The sequence below is a fragment of the Pituophis catenifer genome, unplaced genomic scaffold, assembly GCF_029215685.1.
Source record: "Pituophis catenifer annectens isolate HBS135680 unplaced genomic scaffold, rPitCat1.0.hap2 SCAF_6, whole genome shotgun sequence".
Taxonomy (NCBI): Eukaryota; Metazoa; Chordata; class Lepidosauria; order Squamata; family Colubridae; genus Pituophis; species Pituophis catenifer.
This window is the reverse complement of record NW_027256886.1, coordinates 36,688,249-36,712,615: the sequence shown is the minus strand read 5'-3', so window position 1 is coordinate 36,712,615 and position 24,367 is coordinate 36,688,249. Positions and strand designations below refer to the sequence as shown.

Genomic DNA, 24,367 nt, shown 5'->3' with positions numbered 1-24,367 from the left:
CAAAGAATTGAGGCCTTTAAACTATGGTGCTGGAGAAGACTCCTGTGACTCCCTTGAACTGCAAGGCGATCAAACCGGTCAGTCCTAGAGGAAATCAAACCTGACTGTTCTTTAGAGAAGATGAAACTCAAATACTTTGGCCACCTAATGAGAAGGAAGGACTCACTGGAGAAGAGCCTAATGCTGGAAAAGATTGAGGGCAAAAGAAGAAAGAGATGACAGAGAATGAGGTGGCTGGATGGAGTCACTGAAGCAGTAGGCGTGAGCTTAAATGGACTCCGGAAGATGGTAGAGGACAGGAAAGCCTGGAGGAACATTGTCCATGGGGTTGCGATGGGTCGGACACGACTTCACAACTAACAACAACAACAATGTCCAGCAGAAAAGCAGTAGGCATGAGCTTAAATGGACTCCAGAAGATGGTAGAGGACAGGAAAGCCTGGAGGAACATTGTCCATGGGGTCGCGATGGGTCGGACACGACTTCACAACTAACAACAACAACAACAATGTCCAGCATAAAAGCTGATATATCATTTTTTAAAAGCAAATTGAATTCACCTCCAGAGCAATGAAGGTCCATCACTTTACCTGCCACTCTGTTGATGATACAGTTTGTCCTGTTGTGGAAAAAATCCCACAGCATCAGTCCTTTGCTTTCGCCTTCCATTACATTATTAGGGGTAGCAGTTGGAGAACAAATATCTGCATATTAATTTGCACCATTTCATAGGCAGCATAGCAAGACTCGAATAGAGTCTTATTTTTGAATGCCAGAAAAAAAGATTCCCTTTCAGTATTTGCAGCACATAATAGCATATCACGCTCCATACAGCATGAGTCATATAGATCATAGCCTACAAAAGAAAGCACCTTTCCATTGTTCCATTTTTCATAGTAGGACACAGCATAGCACCCTGGCATCCGAGTGCCTCTTTGTATTACACACTCAAGTACCCCAGGTAAAATAACTTTTACTTCTTTTCCTCCCCACTCCTTCCAATAAAACGCTACATTATGAAGGGATAAATTCTATGGATTTTTTTAAAAAAAAAACCAATCTGTTTTCTTCCGCCCCTTTCAAATACTCAGTGATGCTAGGCTTGAAATGGAAACAACATAAATAGCTTAGGCTTGATACACAATAGTAATTCAAATGCTTTTTTTAAAAAGGGGGAATTGTTGAAAATACCAGCTGTGCTATTTCCTCAAGCACTTGGAAGCATTACCTAGAATTTACAACATGAGATCCCCTTGGATTTACTTCAAAGCTTTTGCAACGCTTAGATCTCTTAGCTAATTTGGGGGTCTGTATGTATCTGGGGGTGAAAACATAAGGGATCCTTTTGGGAGCTCTCTGCCAGAACTGAAGGAGAATCACCAAGCTTCTCCTTGGCTAGTACAGAGATTAATACTGAGAAGTGTGTGAAATTAAAGCATCCCACAGAGGTTTAAGAGAACTGGCGGTATAATAAATTTAGAAGGTGCTTAACCTCTGGTGAATCAGTTTCCTATATATAAATTCCATTTGACTTCTCCTAACCCAATGCCACTCAGGGAACAATTGCACATTGATCATAAATGGCTTAAGGATAAAGATTTTGTGGATACAACTATACATGTATTAGGTTCCTTGTGAGCCATATCTCTGTATTATCAACAAATTATATAATATCGTTGCTCTGGTACAGGAGTGAAATGGCCTTCTATTTTAATCCAAAGAGAAAGAAGAAGAACTGTGCCCCAGGTAACAAACATTTAATAAAATATACACTAATGTTTAGAGGCTGGTAGAATTCTCCTACATCTCAAAATCTTTTAAACTTTACAAAAGCATATTTTAGGACCGTAATTTTAAGAGATGACAATGGAAGCCAAGCAAATCAGAGGACTTCGCTCATGCTCAACTGCTCCATTATTTCTTCAGGCAATATGAAAATAACCCAGATGCTATTGAAGATTATTCCATCTGCCCTCCGCCTTACTAAACTGTTCAGCAAAAAAGTTAAGAAGGCTCCTTTAAAACTGCAGTTTTAAAGCTGAAATGCTCTATGGTGAAGGACATAACCTTTGAGTCATTTGCATGGCCTGATTTTAAACTGTTTTGTCTGATAAATTTAGAGGCCAAATGGGAGATGGTGGGAAACTGACTAGAGATCTTTAAGAGAAAGTAGGGAAATTTCTTGGAAATTATATTAGAATACTTGATGGCAATGGATTTTGAAGGCTGCAATGAATAGGTTTTTCAGAATTACAATTCAATGGCAAGAGATAGCTACTAATAGCCTCCCAATCAAAAGTAGGATATGGTAAGTAGCACAGTGTGGCTACTTACCATATCCATTGCAAAGTCAGGAAAGGCTAAGGAAGGGACAAAAAACATATGGATATTTGTACCTAGATATCTGGCTCAATAACTAGGATTGAGTCGGGCACCTTTTTAGTCTCAAGAGTTGAATTAGTTGCCTAAACAGGATTTGATCTATGCAACTGCACAGCCAGCCAACATCTGCATGAGGCAGCTATGCAGATAGGTAGGTAGGTAGTAGAAGGATGGAGGGGAGGAAATAATATTGTAATGATACAAACCAGAATAATTTAAATTATTAATTTATAATATGATTTAAATATCACAGGATTTATCAACTGAAATATTTATTTTGCACAAGTGTTACAACAATCCACATTTTTTTTTGCAACCCAATAGCCCTCTAGCTTAGTCAGTAGAATAATACAATTAAAATGAATGCATTTTTTTTTTAAAGCTGTAATGCTGAAGCCTAGGGGAGATAGGTTGTTTCACTGAATGGCGGAAAGATACTTCGCCTATACAACATTTCAAGGTCTTTGTCTAAATCATTTTTTACCTTTTGGATGAAAATGGGTCACCTTGCTTCTGCATGAAAGACTAATAACAACTCACTACAAATTTGCTGAAATCATTCAATGATCTCTGAGCCACTCTTTCACAGATTTTCTGATCTGTGATACAGATACATCTGAGGGCTATTTTCAGGCCAGATTTCTACTTATTTTCATAGGCAACTATACTAGATCGCAAGAGTCAAAATCTGTGTACAACTTTTAAAAGATGCAAAATACCCAATACCAAACACAATTTGTTCTTGGTTTAATCTATTTAAGTGATCTAAACATATTATCATAAAGTTGGAAAAGTCGAAAAAAGCCAGAGATCAATTGATAGGTATCTGCATGTCATAAAGATCAAGCTGTATGTTGTTATTTTACAAAGTCTTCTCAAAGAAAAGCATGAGGCAAGATGAATTCAATCTTTCACATTGGTTACTTTCTAAAAATACCATGTGTTCACAGGCAAAAAATATCACACAGGATCCTATTATTCAAGAATCCACAAGAACCCAGGAAGTCTCAATTTTAAAGAAATTTACCATTTTTCAGCAACTCCAAGACCCCAAACATACAACACATTAGTTCAATTGCAAGTCCTGCAGATTTTTAAATCACGGTCAATATATTCTGGACACCTTATTCAAACATTTAGTGCAATACATTCCTGATTTTCCTATGATCACATAGAACTTCAGCACTTCATCAGCCTGCAGAAGCACATTACAGCCAATCAGTGATTGATGCTGAAAAAATATTAAATCAACTACAATTGTTGTCTTCATCTTCAGCACTGTCATAAGCCATGGTTTATAGACCATAATGGCAGAGTTAATGCAATAAGCGATGTCAAATCCAAACAAAACATAGCAGCATAGGGTGATGGATGAATTCCCACCAGTGCACTCTTCTAGACAACCAGCTCATATGTTACTTAATCTTTTTAGCGTAACCTTCAATACACTCCATTTCTGACTGCCTTTTTACTACCAGTCTAATGTTGTACATCTAATCCAGCATGATACAGTGGAACACTGGAACACTTATTCAGCACTTCCAAATAATCAATGTTTGTTTTTACTATCTCCAAACTAGCCAACTGAGACATGTCTTCTGCATTCATGTTCAGATGCCATTCTCTGGTATCTGAGCAAGTGTGAACCCTTATGCACACACAATTCCCTTCATCCCTTCAAGAAAAAGAAGAAAACCTATCAATTCCTTTACATTACCGGATCATCCCAATCCATCCATGTATCTAATGAATGCGCACAAGTTTTAAGAAACTAGCTGATCATTAACAAAGGCAACTTATTTTATTTTTATTTATGTATAAATTGTATATGTCACCCAACTCACTATCAAGCATCTCTCAGGAGGTGGGCACTTATATTTATCATATGGCAGAAATGATAAAGTGAAGACTCAAAAAGAATGCCAAAACAAAAGTGAGGACCATTTTCTCCAAAAAGATAGTCTCACTGCTCTCAAATCTAGCAAATCTGCAAAATTTCATACTTTTCTCCCCAAATATACTAACACAAAATCTTTGGAAACTAGCTAGCCAAATGAATGAAATGCCACCTATGGTACTAACTTGCTTGCAGGGTAGAAATGATACATCCGTGTTTCACAAAGAAATGTTGAATAGCATGAGATTAAAAAACATTCAGAAGAAAGATCATTTTAAAAGTTACATGCTATGAAATGTTCCAAGTTGGAACATCTATAGGAATAGATAAGTTATTGAAGGGGAGAAGAAAGGGAGGGCTCAATCATTTTAGATGATTCTCCATAATACTGGAGAGCAATGGAGACACAAGGCATGTCACGGCAGGGAGAAGCTGTCAAATGGAAAAAGCTTGTGTGAAATATGTACAAATCTAAACTACAATACTTTGTCAAATAGCTAATAGTAACATAGGACTTCATGGAAGAATCTGATGAAGGACTTACTATATATCCCCTCCTTTGTTTTCCAAGAAACGCTGGAGGTTTGGGAAATCTTCCCATGCATCTTCTTTTACATGGAAGAGTTGAACTAATGGACTAATTAAGAATCTCTTAAGAGGATATGAATGTGACTGCAACATCAAGAACAGACTACATGTATGAAATCACAAAGATTACCATGCAGAGGCAAACAGGTCTTCCATATTAATTCAAGTGAAATGTTTTTCTTTAAGAAAAGTGGTTTAATATTTCATGCTGTCAGAGTTCATTTTCATTATTTTAAAAAAAAATACAAAAGAAATCAGGCAAAACAGCAACTTGTACAAATAAATTAGTCAAATAAAATCCTCACACTATACTATGAAAGAAATAGGAACCATAAACCTTGCAGGTTCCAGAATATTCCTGTGGATTACTTGGCAAAGTCTGGAAGATGAGCCCAAAGTTCACATAGAGATCCATCTGTCAAGAGTTTATATTACGCAATCTTTATTGGCTTCCAGTTTGTTTTAAGCAGAATTCAAACTGTCCACTCATTCTCATCTTCAGGGAAGTGACAGTCATGCTGCGGGTCCTATTGCTAATATAACTGCAAGCATACAAAACAGATGCCTGGACTATGGACTTTTTTTTGTAACTGGATAGTTATGAGATTGTTCTGCTAGGATTTAGTTGGCAAGTTATGAAAATATGGGTTTCATTATTGTTTTGTAGTTGATCTGAAAGCACTCTTGCTATTTCATATTGGCTGCCCAATTCCAGTGGACTCTGGTATTAGAGGTCAGTTTTAAACTATTTTAATGGATACTGTTGTATTGTATTTTTATAAAACAGCAGGTCATGGAGAAGATTACTTTTATGAAAAGGATATGTTTCCTTTGAAAACTGAAGTGCCCTGTTGAAAGATTTCATCTTCATGTCCTCATAAATTTAGATGCTATGAAAATTGAGATAGAAGGTTAATTTCTTTAGCACTGAAAAACAGAACAGCCTTCCTGAACTCCCAGATTGTTAGACCTTCAACTTCCCTAACTTCCTATCAGTTGAGTTGGAGTCATCAGTGTTTGGGCTTATGAAAACAAGCATATGTCAATTAAGCCATTTTATACTTTATAATGTGTTCCAAGCCCCAAAGTTACAAGCATTCTCATTATATATTTAGAAAAAAGGATTTCTCAGTTGATATAGGAGTGGCAGAACCTGGGGACAGAGTAAAAGAGAGACAAGCCTAGAATTCCAACTAACCACAAGTAGACTAAGTCCATCACCACCACCAGTAGATGCTAACCATTGAGAAGATTTCTGTGCATAGGCTTTTTAGCAATAAATCAGTTTAATTGGACCATTGCGTCTTTCACACCTGACAGCTGTAGTTCTTCAGACATGCAGCTGCCAACTCTTATCCAATGCATAAAGAAATATCAAATATTCTATGTATGTCTGAATATGTCTATGGTTTTTAAATCTTCTTTAATATTTAAGATATTTCATCAAATTTTAACAAAACATTACTTGAAAAATCCAAGCAAAACTGATGAACTATATTTTTAAATTCCTTAAGAATTATCAAAACTTTTAAGAAGCAATGCATATACACACATACTTACACTCACAAACCACACAAACCACTCATCTTAACATTTCACTTCACCCCACATGGAAGGAAAGTAGCCCAAGCTAATGTTCCTGTAAATATTTTGATCCTGCACAAAAGTTTTGGAAATGTTCAGACATCTCTACTTGATTTGAATGATTCCAATGTAATGTTATGCTTTTTCTTCCTTTCTAGTGTCTGCTACAGATGCTAAGAGATACTTTTCTGCCACAAACTCAGTCTTGCCAACATAATATTCTAACAGCATGCTCTCATTGTTTCCTCTCCTTCTCTTGCTTCTTACAAAGGCATTCTAACTATCCTATAATCCTGAAGCCACCCTGGGTCTCAAACAAAGATGCAGGTATTGCAAAAACTATGCAGCACAACCAAGCCTCACCACTCCCAGTTTATCCCTTCCTCCTCGCTCTATCAAGATTTAAAACACTTTTTCACGATGGTTGCTAGGAATGATTTAAGCTGTCTGCTCTGGGATTAATTTAATTCCACCCCCTTGAGATTTCCAAAAGGGGGAGATGGGGGTGGGGGATAAGGAGAAAATTAGCTGCAACCATTCATAATTTGAGACTGGAGTAGAGGGTGATTCATAGATCTGCTTTCTATACCTTAAGAGTATCAGAACGTGATTAGTTTTTTGCAGGGCGTAACCTGTGTGCAAATAGCTTTCAGAGTACAAGAGCAAGTGAAAAGCAGAGTTATTGCCTTTTCAGTAACTTACTGGAGGTGTTTGAGTTTTTAAAAATTAGCTTTCAGACATCATCACTTATGAAAATCTAAGCATGCCTTTTTATAAATTACTATAGCTATTTCAGACTATAGTCAGAAAGGATACAAGCCTGTTTTTAAAAGAAACTTTTAAATGTCAAAAGTACTTGGTGCAGTAGGGAAATAACAGTGTTGCAAATACCGTACTACCTAAAAGCATGAACATGGGAGAGGACATTTCAATCATTAAATCCCTTTTGTTTTTCAGTGCAGAAATCCACATGAAAGCATCCAGAATAGATGGTGGTTCAGGCATTTTCCTGAATATCTCCAGTGGAGGATACATTTCTTTCTCCTTTCTGGGTAATTAATTCCACTATTTGAATAGCCCCTACAATTACCAGCATTTTTTGGACTGACATTCAGTAAAGGTTGACTACTTGTAACTTAAATCCATCAGTCTATTTCTTCTATTTGGTCACATTCAATATATTATATAACATCCTTTCAGGTATTTTGAAGAGTGTGATCATACTCTTACTTCATTGCTAAACATTTCAAATTCTTTCAACCTCTATTTGTAAGTTTTAGTTTCTAGTCCCTGATCATCCTGACAACCTTCCCTGAACATGTTCCTGTTTGATGTCCAGAACTGGGTTCAATATGAAGGCGGGAGACTAACATGGGATAAAACAGAACAATTACTTCTTGTAATTTACTTATTTTTCCAATTTATATGGTGGCCCATGTCAACAAGTGATTTCAATAGAAATGATACAGCCTATTACAACATTTGTCCTTTTTGCAGAAAATCACACTGCTCATTCACATATGATTAGATTTTAGGCATATATGATATAGCCTCTTTTTTTTAACAAGTGCTGCCAAATATCACCTTGCTACACCTTTGTTTTGATTTGTATAAAACTTGTATTTCTTTCCATTACATTTCAACTATTTATTGCCCATCCATTTCTCTAACTGACTGAGCAGCGGCATCCACAGGAACTCATTGCCATTAGTGGAGTGCTGGTGAGAACCCATTGCAAACTTTGTCCCTTGGGCCACGCATGCAATGTTGTGATGAACACAGAAGGTGGGGCTTACACCACAACACTGCCACGCTGCTGATGCCAGTCTGCACCCTTTGCCCATCGCTGCAGATGCTGCTACTATCAAGATGGTTTTGAATTTTACTGCTACCCTTTGCAGCATCAACTATTCCAATCCACTTTGCCTATAAATTTTATATACGTGCCTCCACCTTATCTTTGAAGTGATTTTTTTTTTTCTTCTAAAAGCCAAAAGAAGATCCATGGCTAAACCATGCACAACCTCAGTGGGTATCACTCTACAACTTAATGAGGAACCATTTATGAACACCCTGGGTACATTTTGCAAGCCAACCATATATATCCATTTAATGGTCCTGCCATCCTAGCCATCCCCAACTGACACATTCTCATGTTTATTATTTCTTTTCATTTTCAAACTGTGCAAACTGTACTGCCTTCACTTGCACAAGTCTAAGAACAAAAGCAGACATATAAACAACTTCGGCTCTTCAGGCTATCATGAAGATGCCAGACTATTTTCTAGGCACCCCCTCCTTTCCCGGGTCCAACAAATTCAGGTTTGTTTTTTTTCCTTCCTAATTTTTTTTTAATACAGCTGCCCTGTTGTCCTGCCCAGTTCAAGAGTTTCCTCCCTAGTTTAACTGCAGAAAATGCCTGTTGCCAAAAGCTAATTTATTTGTTTTGGTTTTTTTGCAAGGGGAAACAAAACAGCCAAAATTCCACTGAAAGTGTCTTTCTTATAAACGTCGCTGCCCCTCCTCCTTCTCCTCCTCCCGTCTAATTGCCTGCAATAAAGCCGCCGTCAACGACGAGACTCGAGAGGGCTCGCCTTCTGCTTTAGCGGCTAGCCAGGCTCCTCCCTTGCATCTAAGCAATTTCTTAAATAAAGAGCTCCCGCAAAGCAACCAGCTGGGAGAAGATCAGCGCGCAAGAAGAAAATCGCCTTCTGAGAAGGAGGGGAAGAGAGAGGGGGAGGAGAGAGAAAGGGCTCGCCAAACGCTTCCTTCCACTTAATCTCATCCGTCATTTTCATCGCGGATGAAGGCGGGGTGGGGATCCGCAAGGTGGATCCCCGCAGCTCTAAACAAAAAGGAGAGGGGGGGGGCTTTGACGTTTCTCTTCTGCTATTCACAGAATAAAGTCCCCCTGTGAAGAATTATCAGAGGTCCGGTGGTTTAGGGAAGGCACGGTCTGGTCTCTAAGCGTCCCAAGTTTTCCTACCCTGTTGCATCAATCAGGGAGCCGCCAGCTAAGCGGTTTTCGCGGTTCTGTTTAATTGCAACCGGGGAACATCTTCTGAATGGTCACGTTTATCATTCATCATCAAAGCTACACCAACAGCACCTCCTTCTCGGCTTCCCCCCGTTCCTTCCCTTGGATCCCCCCTTGAGTTTTGATAGCGATTCTGCCCACTAGAATAGGGGCGCCCACCGAGGCGATGGCCACCGAGGTTCACCCCTGGGCTGTCCCCACCCTTCATCCGAGGAAGTGAAATCGCGGTACGCTCGTTTGGTTGAAGTTTATTTGGGCGGCCGTCTTCGATATTGATATTTTTCTTTTCCTTTTGGAAAGGGGAGACTGTCTCCCAGTTTACTCCCCGAGACAGCCAAGAGGAAAGCCAGGCAGGGCTGAAGTTTTAATTCATTCCCTGGAAAAAGCAGCACCCGTTCCCCAGCACAGCCCCGATGAACAGGGGAAAGGGCCGGCTTTCTTATCCCAAGAACCTAATTAGCCCAAGTAAGATTGAGGCCGGGAAACGCGGGCTGGAGCTCCGCTTAGAAGCGATCACGGAAGGACGAGTCGAACCACTAACGAAACCAGCCTTCACCTCGCCACCACGAGGGCCGCCGGGACACGGTACAAGACGCTATCAATCACACGGGTGGAAATGGCCTGTAGGCTACGCATCTGTATTCTTGCCACGTTAAGAGCAATCACAGGACCGCCGCCCAGGTTCGATTCTTTCTCTAGTCAAGCTCTCCAGACAAAACAAAACAAAAAAACCAACCACCGGCCAAATTTGCGAGCGCCCTGTTTGTGCCCAGCGCGTTCATACCAGGCGTTTCTTTTCTGAAACGCGAAAAGGCAGAATTAAGGATCGGGTCCCCACAGTTACACCTTCCAACCACGCCGAGCCTCTTCCCACCCTTCATCTATTGTAAACCGGCACAGCTGTGGGCGGGGGAGGACGGGCGGTGTGAGTACTAAGTTGGGAGCCGGTCGTCGCTTCGCTCCTCTCTTGCTCTTGGCCAAGCCTTGCCCGCCTTCTCCCCGACCCCAAACACCTTGCCCGGCTTTGCCCGGCTACTCTCCATCACGCACCCACCGTTCCGACGTTCCCCTCCCTGGGAAAAGCCCGCTTCTCAATTCAAGCAAGATTCGGGGAGAGGGGCAGGAGAGTCCTGCAAACGCCACCGGAGCCCGGTTCCGAGCGCCGGTAAGCATCTCTGAGCTCCACAGCGGGAAGGATTGGAAAGCACTTCCTGGCCCCCAGCTTCCTAGCCTTCCAGATCTCGGGATAAGGGCAGGCGAGCCGCATTGCAGCCGGACTACAGGGGAAATCCACCGGGGGGCACGTCCCGTGGAGTCGGTGCTCGCTCCCCGCGTCTTTTCTCCGAGCGTGGGGCGGGCAAGAGGCAGGCAGAGCAACGGAACCGAGCAGGGCTTTCCCTCCTCCCGCGAGTATCAACAGCAAACTGAACAATCCGGCGAATATTGTCGTTTAAAAAAAAAAAAGTTTTCTTTCCACCCGCCCACTCGCTTCCCTTTCGTTGATATTTTGTTACCTTCCACAGCTGCAATTGCAGATGCCAAGCAGAAAAGCACAACAAAATCCAGTGCCGTGGGTGCCCCAAACATGATGCAGAAGAAACGGGGTGCAGGTTTAAAAAGAAGAAAGGAAATAGTTCCTTGTTGGACCAGATTTAGTTCCTTCCCCGTCGCTTTTTCCTTCTCTCCCTCTCTCTCTATAATTCAATATATATTTATATATATAGAGAGATATCCTGAACAACTCCACTCCGGAATACCGAGTCCACCGCGTGGGTCCGTGAGTGAGTGCGTGCGTGCATGCGTGTGTATGTGTGCAAGTGTGTGTAGGTATGTGCCGGTGTCTGTATGCGTGCGTGTGTGTGTGTATGAGGTGTGATGTGTGTGTGGGTGAGAAAAAAAGAGTGTCTATATTCTAGTGTCACATTGCAAGCGGTAGTAGAGTACAGTGAGAACAAGATCAGCCGCTGAAGCTGAAGGGAGGGGGCGAGAGAAGGGTTCCCCCACCCCGCCACTCGCGCGCGCGCGCGCGCGCTCGCATCCCATCAATACTTTTCCCACCCCTAACGGCTCCCGTCCAATCAAGAAATCAAGCCCACAAAAATCCTCCGACCAATCAGCAACGAGCACCCCCTTTTACTCCAGTATTGTTAGTTTTAGAAAAACTTTTGCAGGAAGCCATAGGGAAAGACCTGCGCGATGGAGCAAAAGCCTAGAAGGAAGGAGAACAGCGCCCCCTAGTGTTTCCTCGGTCACATAGTTCGTCTCGTTCTATTCAAGCCCGATTCATTCCGGTAGCTCGGATTTGGCTCTTTCTTAGCCTGCCTATTTCTACCTTCGGGCCTGGTGTGTATGAAAATTTTCTTCACCCTGGATCTTCACGTCTCTCCCATTCAATATGTCTCTTTATCTAGGAAAGTACTGTATGCTAATGCAGCCCGACTACCCTGAGCTGTCCCAGGTGAAGGCAGAGTCTAGCGGTGGTGAACGGAGCAGAAGGAGATGCAGGAACCTCTGACAAACAAAATCTTTCTTGACCTCTGGGCATTTTAGTCGCACCAGTAATGCCTAAAATCAAATTCCTCAAAAAAATAAACAACAGCGACTATTTTCATCCAGGTTTTGATGGGAACAAGCCATGTTTGCATTTGGTAGAAATGAACATAATACAATAATCTCAAATCTATATATGGCATACGGAGATAGATATTTGGATCACATCTTTCAAACTTGTAATCCTACTTTGCTTTTGAAAGGCAGGTAAATGCTTAAGTAACATTGATTTATTTGCTTTTGTCTGCAGGCTGATATCTACGAATACTGGAATTTATATTATTAAAGTTAATTGGGTCAGATGAATAGAGATTTAGAGCATTCCTTGTAAAAGATAGATAGATGATAGATAGATAGATAGATAGATAGATAGATAGATAGATAGATAGATAGATAGACAGACAGATAGATATACACACACACATACATACACAGACAGTATATATATGTTTCCTTTTGGTAGAGCTTCCAAGGAAGACACACAGTGGTTACAACATGGTACTGCAGGCTAACTCACTGCTGAATCCAGGAGTTCAATTCTGACCGGCTCAAGCTTGATTTAGCCTTCCATCCTTCCAAAGTCGGTAAAATGAGGACCCAGATTGTCAGGGACAGTATGCTGACTGTAAACTGCTTAGAGGGGGCTGAAAAGCACTGTGAAGTGGTATATAAGTCTAAGGGCTCTTGCTAATTTACAACAAACAAGCAAACAATAACATCTCATAGTGTGTTACGAAGAAAGATACTTTGAAGTTGTAATCTAAAGGTCAGCTAATGTCAGCCTGAAAAAGGAATCAAAAGTACATGATTCATGGGAGGAGTCCGGTAGCACCTTTTCCAGCCAACAATTTTTTATTAACATTTTTATTAAAATTGAGCTGCAGCTCAATTTATCAGATGCAGAGGGGTGAAAGATTTGAACTGGGGTGGAGGGGAGAGAAGGGAGGGGAGATTTGAACTGGGGTGGAGGGGAGAGAAGGGAGGGGAGACAGGTTGATTATGCAGATTACATATGAGACAGATTACTAGTACATGTAGTCCTCTACTTACGACCACAATTGAGCCCAAGATTTCTGTTGCTAAGCGAGACAGTTATAAAGTGAGTTTTGCCCCATTTTTCGATTTTTCTTGCCACAGTTGTTAAGTGAATCACTGCACTTCTTCCGTTAGTAATATGGTTGTTAAGTGAATCTGGCTCTCCCATTGACTTTGCTTGTCAGAAAGTCGCAAAAGGAAATCACATGACCCTGGGTCACCGCAACTGCCATAAATATGAGTCAGTTGCCAAGCATCTGAATTCTGATTGTGTGACCATGGGGATGCTGCAACAGTTGTGTGAAAAACAGTCATAAGTCACTTTTTTCAGTGCTGTTGTAACTTCACTAAATGAACTCTTATAAGGCAAGGACTTCCTGTACTTTATGAATTCGCCATTGGAATGTGTTAAAAGCTGACTGAGTTTGTTGAAATCTTCTGAGAGTACCTGAAATACTTTGATGGGGGTGGGTTCAGCAACCTCTCACGCCTCCATAGGCAATTAAATCTATTTTTCCACAGCAGCCACTTTGAGATCTGCTATGATGTCCTGGTAGGTCATAATGATCTGATACTACTTAGTCCTTGTCTGGAATCTATATGTCAAAATTGCATCCATTAATTATTTTATACAAACCTTGCCCCATTTATCCAACAGAATCTGGGAGGGGCATTGCAGGCAGATAATTTTTCCTAGATGCTTTTATTATATCCTTCCCATCCTTAGAAGTGAAAAGCCATATGATAACAATATTAAAAGAATAAAACCAGTGGCTTCCGGTATTCCCAGTCAGCATAACCAGAGGGGCAGGCCAGTCGAAGTTATCCTTCCAGTATCTGAAGATTATCCGCAGAGGACCTGATCCAGATTGCTTGCCATGCTGATGTGTGGCTATCTTTGGAACCCCCTTTACAACAAGGCAGAGTGGTCACCTGCCTTTTTCAATAGCAACAAAGATATCTTTATCTTCCCCAGGCTTTTAATTATAGTAATAGCAACAACACTTAGATGTATATACCACTTCACAGTGCTTTACAGCCCTCTCTAAGCAGTTTACAGAGTCAGCATATTGCCCCCAACAATCTGGATCCTCATTTTACCAACTTCGGAAGGATGGAAGGCTAAGTCAACCTTGAGCCGGTTAGGCTCGAATCCCTGGAGTGAGTAGTGAGTTAGCCCTGCAGTGGTGCATTCTAACCACTGTGCCACCACGGCTCTTAGCTATCTAGCCTACAGTCCTAATATTTTTTGAAGTCTCTTAAGTATTAACTCCATCTGACCTTGCTTAGCTTTTAAAGGTCAACCAAAATTACCTAGATACTGCCATCTACTTGTGTGATGTTATAATCACAGACATATAAATTAAAGGTATTGTAGGATGTTCAATGTCAGAAAAGGTTTTTTTAATAGCTTACTGTAATATCTACCAGTAGTGATCCAGGTCTGAAAAGGATGCTCTAAATTATTAAGCGCTCATACACACAAATCTCTTTGTGTTATGTCACAATAAGATGTTACTCATTGATGTGCTCATTGCCAGGAGTTCGATCATACCAGCTCAAGGTTGACTCAGCTTCCCATCCTTCCAAAGTCAATAAAATGTGGGCCCAGTTTGTCGGAGACTGTAAACTGCTTAGAGAGGGCTATAAAGCACTGTGAAGCAGTATATAAGTCTAAGTGTTATTGCTATTGTGATTCTCTATTTCTATTTTTATTATTTTTCCAAAAAGTATTGTTTAAATAGAAAAAAATATTCCACATCTAGAAGGGATCAATATAATCTTCCCTGCCATTTTTCTACCATATGCTTGCTAAGTTGCAGTATAATGATATGCTACCTTCTCTGCCACACAAGTCTTAAGACAGGTGACACCGCTACTGAAACAAATGGATGCTTGCCTACCTATTTTTACCTTAAGGCTACTTCCAATTCCGCAAACATACTGAAGGCTGCTCATTTGATACAGCTCGAGTAAATGCAAGCCATTGCACAGAAAAGGGACTGAGATTGCAGTATTTTAATATGTAATCATTTTAAAAAGCAAATTGCTGTTTATACTCAAAAATCAAATTATGTTAAATAGGAATGCATTCCAAGGAAATGTGTTTTGTTCCTTTACATCTATGTCAAATAATAGCATACAACCTTATTTTGGAGAAACGGGTCTATCTGTCAAATGTTATAGATGTTGTGGATACAAAAAGGAGAAATACCCAATGTCTTTTAAATGGACTCAATTATATTAATTCCAAATAATTCTTCGGCTATGAGAGTAGGGAATTCTGAGCAGTCCTAGTGTGAGGAAAGAGTGCTATAAGGAATTGCAGGCTCAGTTTTGTCTAGAAAAGAGACAGACCCTAACTCTCAGAGAATGCAAATTAAGTTTCTCTCTCTTTCCTTCCCTCTCCCTCTCTGTGACAACCTGGCTAGAGATGAGAGATGGGGAGCGATCACAAAGCTCAGCCAAGCCTTCTTATTAGTATTTATACTGTGTACCTTGATTTCCATGCACTACTCAAGAATAAAATGGAAAGGGATGCCATTAAATCAGCTTCTGCTGTACAATGCAGTGATGGTTTATGTCTGTACATGTATTTTATGATAATAGACATTAGACATGTTCTGTTCAATCAAAATGCATAAATAAATGAGAGTAAGCAGCAAGAAAGAAATACAAACACATCATACCTGCCAAGCTCTGTTCACTGCTCCGGGGTCTTTGAATGAAATGCCATTACAGTGCAGATTCAGTGTGATTGAGATTTTAGATTTATAGAAATAGAATCCCTAATTGGGAGATATCTGTTCCTGTTCCTGGCCGCATCCATATTTGCATCACAGGTAAAGCATTCTTGCCATTTTTAAAAATCTTTTTGAATTATTTGTAGCCCTTTCTAATGTAGTGCTTCACTGGAGTGAGAGGAATATATGTATATTATTCAATAAGCTTTCCAAACTTTACTTCCTTGGCTTATTTCCCATGTCTCATTATGGTCAAGGGAGAAAATCCATTTGGATGAGGTGTGACTTCCCTGTGCAGCAGGTCTCTAATGATAGCTTTTCTCCATCTTCGCAGTTGCTTGCCCTGTTGTAATTTCCATTATTGAAAACTATCCTGCATACAGGGGTGAAGCAGCTGCTAAGATGCTGGGCTTGTCGACTAGAAGGTTGGCAGTTTGAGACCAAGTACCACGTGACAGAGTGAGCTCCTGTTTCCTGCCCCAGCTCCTGCTTTCAAAAGCATATAAATTTAAGTGGATAAATACCAGTAGGTACCACTTCAGTGGGAGGATAATGTCATGGGCCGCTTGGAGCCCAGTTCAGAGGAGGAGAAGGAGTAGGAATTGGAACTGGGACTGTCCGATGGGAAAGCTGAGCATGATGCTGTCCCAGGCCCCTCGGGCATTGGGGGGACGTGGTCAATTAGACAGACAGCTGCTTGACTACACAGACACAGGAGAATCGGCTGCTGACCGACAGTAGTACTGACAGGCAGCTGATCTCCTCTGATGTGGGACAGTTGTCTACTCCACTAAATTCAAGAGCAAGAAAGTGGAGTGTAGAAAAGGGCTGCAAAGCTAGTCAGGAGGATGTCACCACACCCCTCATCACAAAGAACACCTGGAGGAGTGTAACTTGAGGAGGAGCCATGGGAGTTAGTTTTTGCTAGGAACAATTGTTTGTTTTGGCTTAGGCTCCCCCGGCTTTGACTCATGCATCTTGCTGTTTGCCTTGTCTTGCTTGGAAGATTGCTCTTCACCTTTTGTTTTAGATCTAGCCCTTCTCTTGGGGACTGTGTTTGGCATTTGTTTCACTGTGTCTTCAGAATTGCTTCTTGCCTGGGACTTGTTTCTTGTCCTGATCACTGCCCTTGTCTTGTGCCTGGACTCTGCCTTGTGTATTGGACTTGGAACCCTGGACCTTGTCCTGTGACCGTGTTCCTACTCTGTGGACTTTCTTTGTACTACCAGGGCTGTGTTTGGGAGACTGAGGGTGGCTGCCTTCAGGGTAGCGTGGGGATGGAGCCTTACCAATCGTTGGAGGGCCGTTAGCTGGAACATTTGTTAACAGAAATAACTCTAGAGAGCCTTGCCTTGACCACCTGAGTCATAACAGATGATGGCATTCCATGCACCTTCAGCATATAGTCATGCTGGCCACATGACCACAGAAGCATCTTTGGACAACACTGGCTCTTCAGCTGTGAATCAGAGATGAGCATCATTGCTTAGAGTAGGATGTGACTGGCAGGAGAAACCTTTACCTTTTATTCTCTATACTGGGGGTCCTCAAATTACAGCCTGTGGGCCGGATATGGCCCACTGAAGCCATTAATCCAGCCCGCACAGGACCACAAGGCTGCCCCGCCCACATCGCCCCACCTATCCGCCATCCCCCACCTGCCTTCTGGAGGCCAAAAATGGGACATGCAGAGGCCCCGGGAGGCCCAGTTGTGGCCACCCCAGCCCAGAGAGAGAGGGGGAGAGAGAGAGGGAGACATACACATACACAAACGGAAGTCTGTCACCCCCCCAAGGCAGCCACATCCCTTCCCTAATCTGCTTTCCAGCCCCAGGAGCATAACAAATTAAAGTTTAATTTGTGCGTATTGTTTAATGGACTGCTAAATTGGCCATGCCCACCCAGTCACATGACCATCTAGCCATGCCCACCCAGCAGGTCCAGCTCCCCAACAGTCTGAGGGACCATGAATTGGCCCCCTGTTTAAAAAGTTTGAGGACCCCTGCTCTATACAATCAGACCATCAGTCCATCTCATCCAGTGTGTAAGTGAGTGCTAGCATGTTAAACTGAGTTTTACTAGTCCTGCTTGAAATGTTAGGAACTGAAGCTGAGATCTTCTTCCTGCAGAACATGTACACTACCATTATGCTATGGCCATTTCATCTAACTGCTCTCCAACTTTATATCTTACTTTCCATACTTTCATTTACCTCTATCCTCCCTCACAACATCTTTGTTTCCATCCCTCATGTTTTACTCAGAGCTTGACTTTCAAACCAAGCGTGGTTCTCAAATAGCGTGGTTCACTTTCACATTCTAAGAACAAAGTGTAGAAGCCCAGGGACTGAAAGGCAATCATCCCATAGAAATACCAAGAATGGAGAGAAAATCTTCATGCCAAATTGGGGAAAGTTGCTATACATGTTTTATCATATGCCTTGGCAAAAGCTAAGGGATTAACCTGCTAGAATACAAAGGCAAAGGAGAGTAACCGCTAAAGTGATATTGCTTTACTTTGTCTGCAACATGTCTTCTATGTAGACTACAACTGATATAATTAAAAAATCTTTGCCAAACTTAAAAAAAAACTTGAAAATGAGAAGGATAAAATTGATATTGCAACAGCTCAATTGCAAATAAAGAAGTTTCATGTTCTTCTTCAAATTGGAAAAGACATAAAACTACAGCTTTGTTTAACAAAATATAAAGAATACAAACTTAACATCTCTGGGTTGATAGTAATATATCAATTATGATTCTAAGATTCTAAACAAATCTAATTTACAAATCCAGAGCCTGTAAAATGGTTAAGGTGCTGGAGCAGTATCAACAGCATTAGGTTATAGCCTTTGCTTAGAAACAGAAGCTGACTGGGAGATTTTGGCCCTTACACTGGGAACTAATGAAACAAAAAAAACCTACTAACTTGCAACCAGCATAATTTGCTGGTTACTATGCATAACTTTCAGTGAAGAGATCTTTTTATGTCACATGAAACCATGGAATGGATTAATTCAGACTCATCATAATCATCAAAAAATGAAATGTAATTAGTAGATGTTCATAAGTGCTGAGGAATTAGGATTGCTATTATACTGTGGACAAAATATGAAGATTGCATTATGCTGATTCCCATAACCTAATAAGAGAACCAGGATAGGATTTTTCTGCTCTGTGTATATATATGAGCCATGGTGGCACAGTGGTTAGAGTGCAGTACTGTAGGCTACTTCTGCTGACTGCCGGCTGCCTGCAATTTGGTAGTTCAAATCTCACCAGGCTCAAAGTTGACTCAGCCTTCCATCCTTCCGAGGTCGGTAAAATGAGGACCCAAATTGTTGGGGGCAATATGCTGACTCTGTAAACTGCTTAGAGAGGGCTGTAAAGCACTATAAAACGGTATATAAGTCTAAGCGCTATTGCTATTGTTATGAACCCATATTACATGATGCTATGTTCTTCTACGGACCTAGACAGATGGTCACCTAGGAATCTTATATATAGCATATGAAGTACCATCTCTCTCACTCTTTTTAAATAATTTGAATCAACTGCAATAAAGAGATGCTATATGGGACAGGTTCCATAATAACATCATAATCCCTGCAATGATTACATGTTGAACAGTGTTTTTTATGCAACAATAAGGAAACACTGATGGTGACTATTATTGTCATTCATGACAAAGTTTTCATAGATTGTATTTTATTCTGCTACTCGTCTGCATTTTAACTGTCTGAAGATAATGTGCCAAGAAATCTCATAAACAGCAACTGCCTTGCACAGTAGTCTGTAAGTAATAATCTGTAAGTATCTTACCAAGTCTGACTGGATTTATTTAAACGTTCAGTCAGAGAATGTATCTGGGTGTCATAGTAAAGAGCCTACATTTGCACTTGAAATTTCAAATACATACAGCTAAACTTTATGTTTGGCAGCCCCTACAGAAGGAAATCACTGCTATTTTATGAAATAACAGTGTACGTCTGCCAATAAACCAGTATGTGAAAATGATTTATAGAAAACAGTTATTAAAGTAGGTTTCAGAGCTAACTCACATGCTGCAGGCATCCAAGATCCCAAGTGATATGGACTCTTGTCTGGCAGATGTTACTCTGAAGTTATTCCACGATCAGATGAAAGGCTTAATCTAAGAAAAAACAAAGATGAGCGTACAGTGCTGCATGAAAAACTACATAAATGATATATCCAAAAAAATGTGGACATGATTTTCCCCCCGTTATTATACTAAAACTTGGTCCATCAACAATGGAACTGGAATATAAAATGGAATATAAAAAATAGATTATTAGATTGTGGAATGTGTTACCCCAAGATGTAGTGATAGCTACCACAGGAATGACTTTAAAAGAGGGTTAGACAAATTCATGGAAGCTAAAGATATCATGACTACAAGATATTGCAGTTATAGATTACCTCTAATATACAAGCAATAGCATTGTGTATGACTGCTATGTCAACCTGTAAATAAAGAGTAACTGATTTAAGAAACATGTTCACTAACAACTTAATGCCTCAAAGCAATTGAGCTTTTTCTCAGGTGCTTCAAACCCAACAAATGGTTCATATGTTTATTTGGATAGTTAGTTCCATACACAGGGATAAGTCTTACAAGATGGGCAGGCTCCTGGTCCCATTTATGAAACACTGCCACCTATTGGAATCCAGGAAAAATGTTTTCTATGTTTTGCCACCTGCCCTTTGGGTCAATATGTCTCCTGAGATTTGGACAGTCCCAACTCTACTGGCCTTGTGTAGGATGATGAAGGTCTGATTATTCCCTGGCATAGATAAGGCCATCTTCATGTTTATGGTTCTATGTTGTTGAATGGTTCTCAGTGAACTATTGTTTTATTACTATTTTTTAAATGTTCTTTATTATTGAGTGTTGACTTGGCAGGAACTAGAAGATAGGCCTTGTCAGCAGCAGCTCCTGCTCTGTGGAATATTTTCCCTCACAGATCAGAGCAGGGGTGAAATCTACTTACCTTCCCTACTGGTTCGGAAGTTCATGCAAACCAGTAGCATTTCACTCCTGGATCAGAGTATCTCTAACACTTATAGCCTTTTGTAAGGCTTTAAAAACTTGGCTGTGTACCCAAGCCTGGGACTTTGAATGTACTAATGACCCCATTTCTTGACTTTACTGTTAACTGGTTATTTATCTCAGCTGTTACATATATTTAATTTGGATGTTTTCATTGTTTAAAATATTTAAATTGTTTTATTGTTGTTATCCTTTTAGAATAAATAAATAAATATTCTACAATTATCCCCCTTACAACTGAGATGTCCCTCAGACATAAGTGCAAACATAGATAAATGCAATGGTCCTTTTCATTCCCAGGTTGAAATATAAGTGATAGCCTATAAATAAATGGTCATTTAGTTTTCTAATAGTGGTATTTACTCCTCTTCCTTTTATTAAAGGAAACATTCAGTTTGCCTTTTGAGATAAAAGAAATCTCAGCCACTGGAGTTCTACCCTCACTTTGACCCTCAGCCCAACTCTCTCTTCCCACCCTTCCATGAACAGCATATTCCTCCTCGGCAATGATCAGTCATGATGAACCGAACTATGTGTGCCCATATTTTCTGAACCACGTACATCATGAATCACAGAAGCAGAAGTATTGTACTCGTCTGCAATAAAATGTTTGTCTGATTACTCAGATCAATTTATAATTTTGAAGATGCACCATTTGGATTGGGCAGATTCAGTGATACTTGATCATTTGGCAAAAGGAAAATGCCAACCTCGTCTCCTATTGCCAGGCATGTGACTTTGATCTCTCTCTGAAATATATGTTTCTGTATCTGTATTTGCATCCACAGTATGCACCTAGCGTTCAAGAACAGTTAAGTTGGGATGAGACTATTAAGAGGCTTGCCATTTCCATTCATGTTCGAACCAAAGAAACTGCAATACAATAACTCTGTTTTAAATGTGTTTCACTCACATATAGTAGTTTTGCAAATCAGAGGTCAAACTCCACTTGTATAGATTATCAGATCCATACCGGGCAGGGGACACAGAAGTCTGGTACATATTCAACAGGTTTAGCTACTTTGAGTGCTTAGTAGAGATGGAATTTCTACAAGTTAAACTAATTCTCCCATGCCCTGCCTAGTATAGAAACTATGCAGTCAGAAAAAGTTATCCTAACAGTTATGTTGCCTATAAGTGCCTGAACATTTGACATCAGGGTCCTTAATCCTCCATGGCTAAGAAAGTGAAGTTAATCCAATACATGCTTCCCCAGAGAAAGGACCATCTGTTTGGCATCAAAGGATTTAATTTGTTTTGCAGAAGGACATCAGTGGCTTCATATCCAAACAAAGAGACAGGCACCGCATCAAAGTAACTGTCTAAATCAAACATTTCAACTACAGCCTGCATGTCTTTCCCATGCGTGTTTCAAGTATCTTAAACCACCCAGGGATATTCAGGAAAGGTCTACCACTGGAAAGCTACTGTGGCAAAGCACAAGGATCCAAAGGGGTTTCCTTGGGATCATAGGTTGACTCTACACAATTTATTAAGGTCAACAACATTCCCAACTGAAATTAAACACAGCCACCTTTTTTCTCTGTCTCAACTGTTTCTATTTGTAAATTCTGGCTGGCCATCAGGGAGTTTCAACTCACTTATTGCTGACATGATGCCCTTAAGAGATACCTTGATGGGGGCCTAGTTCTTAGGAAAGTAAAGATTTCCCACCTGGCTTTCAACAGCATTACAATGCAGTGCAGATATTCTAGACCACTTCACCACAACGTCTTGGTTTTGAGGAAAAGGCCTTTGCTTGGAGCAAAGCATGAAATTGACATTCTGAAAAGTGTCTCCACCAACTAGATTTCAGCACCAACCGCATTTCAGTACTACCATTTCAATTCAAAAATTAAACTAATTAAACATTGGGGGGAAATCCTCTTGTATATTTTTTTTTTTGATTCTTTAGCAATTTTTCCAGAGGAGAATACAAATTCTGAGAAATTCTCATGGGGAGAATAAAATTCTCTTGCATAAATTTGAGGTAAAATGTATGTTTGTGTGCATCTTCTACCTTTCACTGTACAGTTTTCTTTCCAATGGTCTGCAGCCTTCCTGATCTCTATATTTCAATTGTCACGGGAAGTCAAGCCAGTTTTCTCTATTGGCCTTTTCATCAGAGCACTATTGTGACTGCAAAGGTAGAATCCTACCTTGAGAAATTGTTGGAAAAATTCTCCTTTCCCTGGAACACTAGGAAAGGAGAAGTCCATCCAGGTTTGTTGCCCATAGATTGGTGCAGAATTTTCAAAGCCCATTTGAGCCGAATAAAATTTTTGGTATAAAATTTTTCACAGTATAAAATCTTATACTGTGCTGCCGGTACTGTAGCAAGTGAAGCTCATTGGCAGGTGGGTGAACATAGCAGCTGGAGGACACATATTGTGTGTCATAACAATGAGGGTATCATCACCAATATATAGCACTGTGGGCAACGAATGAAGATGCACAATCTGCTATGCCTCCTGAGTCAATACCTGAGCCACATGCTACAAGATACCTTCAGGGTTCAGGTCTGGAAGTATGAGTGGGCACCAATTGCATAACAAGCCCACGCGGATCTCTCTTTCATTTGACTCAGCAAAATCCTTTGTTCTGGCCATAAATCATACTTAAGTTATCTCCCTGAATTCCTAACCTAAAAGATGCTTTCACTACCCATTTATTCTAATAAGAAACAGCTATTGAGAGTCTGGAAAATGCATATTCAATTATTGATGAATGCATGTTTGAGCTTGAGTTGAGTCTTTTCTACTCAGTGCGAGTATAGCTGATGCAAAATTCTTCCCCAATGAAAATTCAATATATTTAACTACATCAAGACGCATTTTTAAAAAAGAAAAAAAAATGGAATTTTAGAGTGGGAAATGAAGATGAAGAACAGTTCTCTTCCAGCATTACCCTGTATTAAGTGTTAACAAGAAACATACTCTGAATTTTAATTACTGTAGCAACCCTAATCACAGGTGCATTTTCTAAACTGTCTCTGCAAAGGCCATTTTTAAAGCATGCTCTGAAACTGACTAAAAAAAACCTGTCTTTTTATCTGCTTACTTAAATAGTAAAGCTAAAGGCATTAAATGAAGTTAAGACCCTTCGTTTAAAAGTAAAATTCCTTTGAGACAAGCCTGCTTAGCTTGTAATATGAGACAGATTTTATGTTTGCCTCTGTAAATCTCACTTCCACCTATCCATATGAAAGAAAATTATAGTTTTAAATGGGGGTAAGCACTGTTATTTTTTTCCCATTAGGGACCCTATTTTGTATATTTCTGCCCCATAGACCATGCCCTTGAGCGTAACAGACAATAAACTGACTATACCAAGGTGAGAAGAGTTGAAATATTCTAATCATTTTGCCTTAATTTAGCATTATATACAGATACTAACAATACTGACAATCAACCTTTGACTATCAAGATTTCAGTAATACAATGCAAGGATGCTTTGTTGAACATGAAGTGGAACTGGAAA

At 40.3% G+C, this 24,367-nt stretch overlaps 1 protein-coding gene across 2 annotated transcripts in view; it reads right to left on the bottom strand.

Annotated features, from left to right (window-relative positions):
* The window catches only part of EPHB1 (EPH receptor B1), a 360,618-nt gene extending 349,543 nt beyond the window's left edge, over nucleotides 1-11,075 (bottom strand). For both annotated transcript variants that reach the window (XM_070945401.1, XM_070945402.1), the window contains exon 1: nucleotides 11,003-11,075. In XM_070945401.1, coding sequence (XP_070801502.1) covers nucleotides 11,003-11,075 — 73 coding nt within the window. The remainder of the gene's footprint in view (nucleotides 1-11,002) is intronic.
* Nucleotides 11,076-24,367: the final 13,292 nt, after the last annotated feature.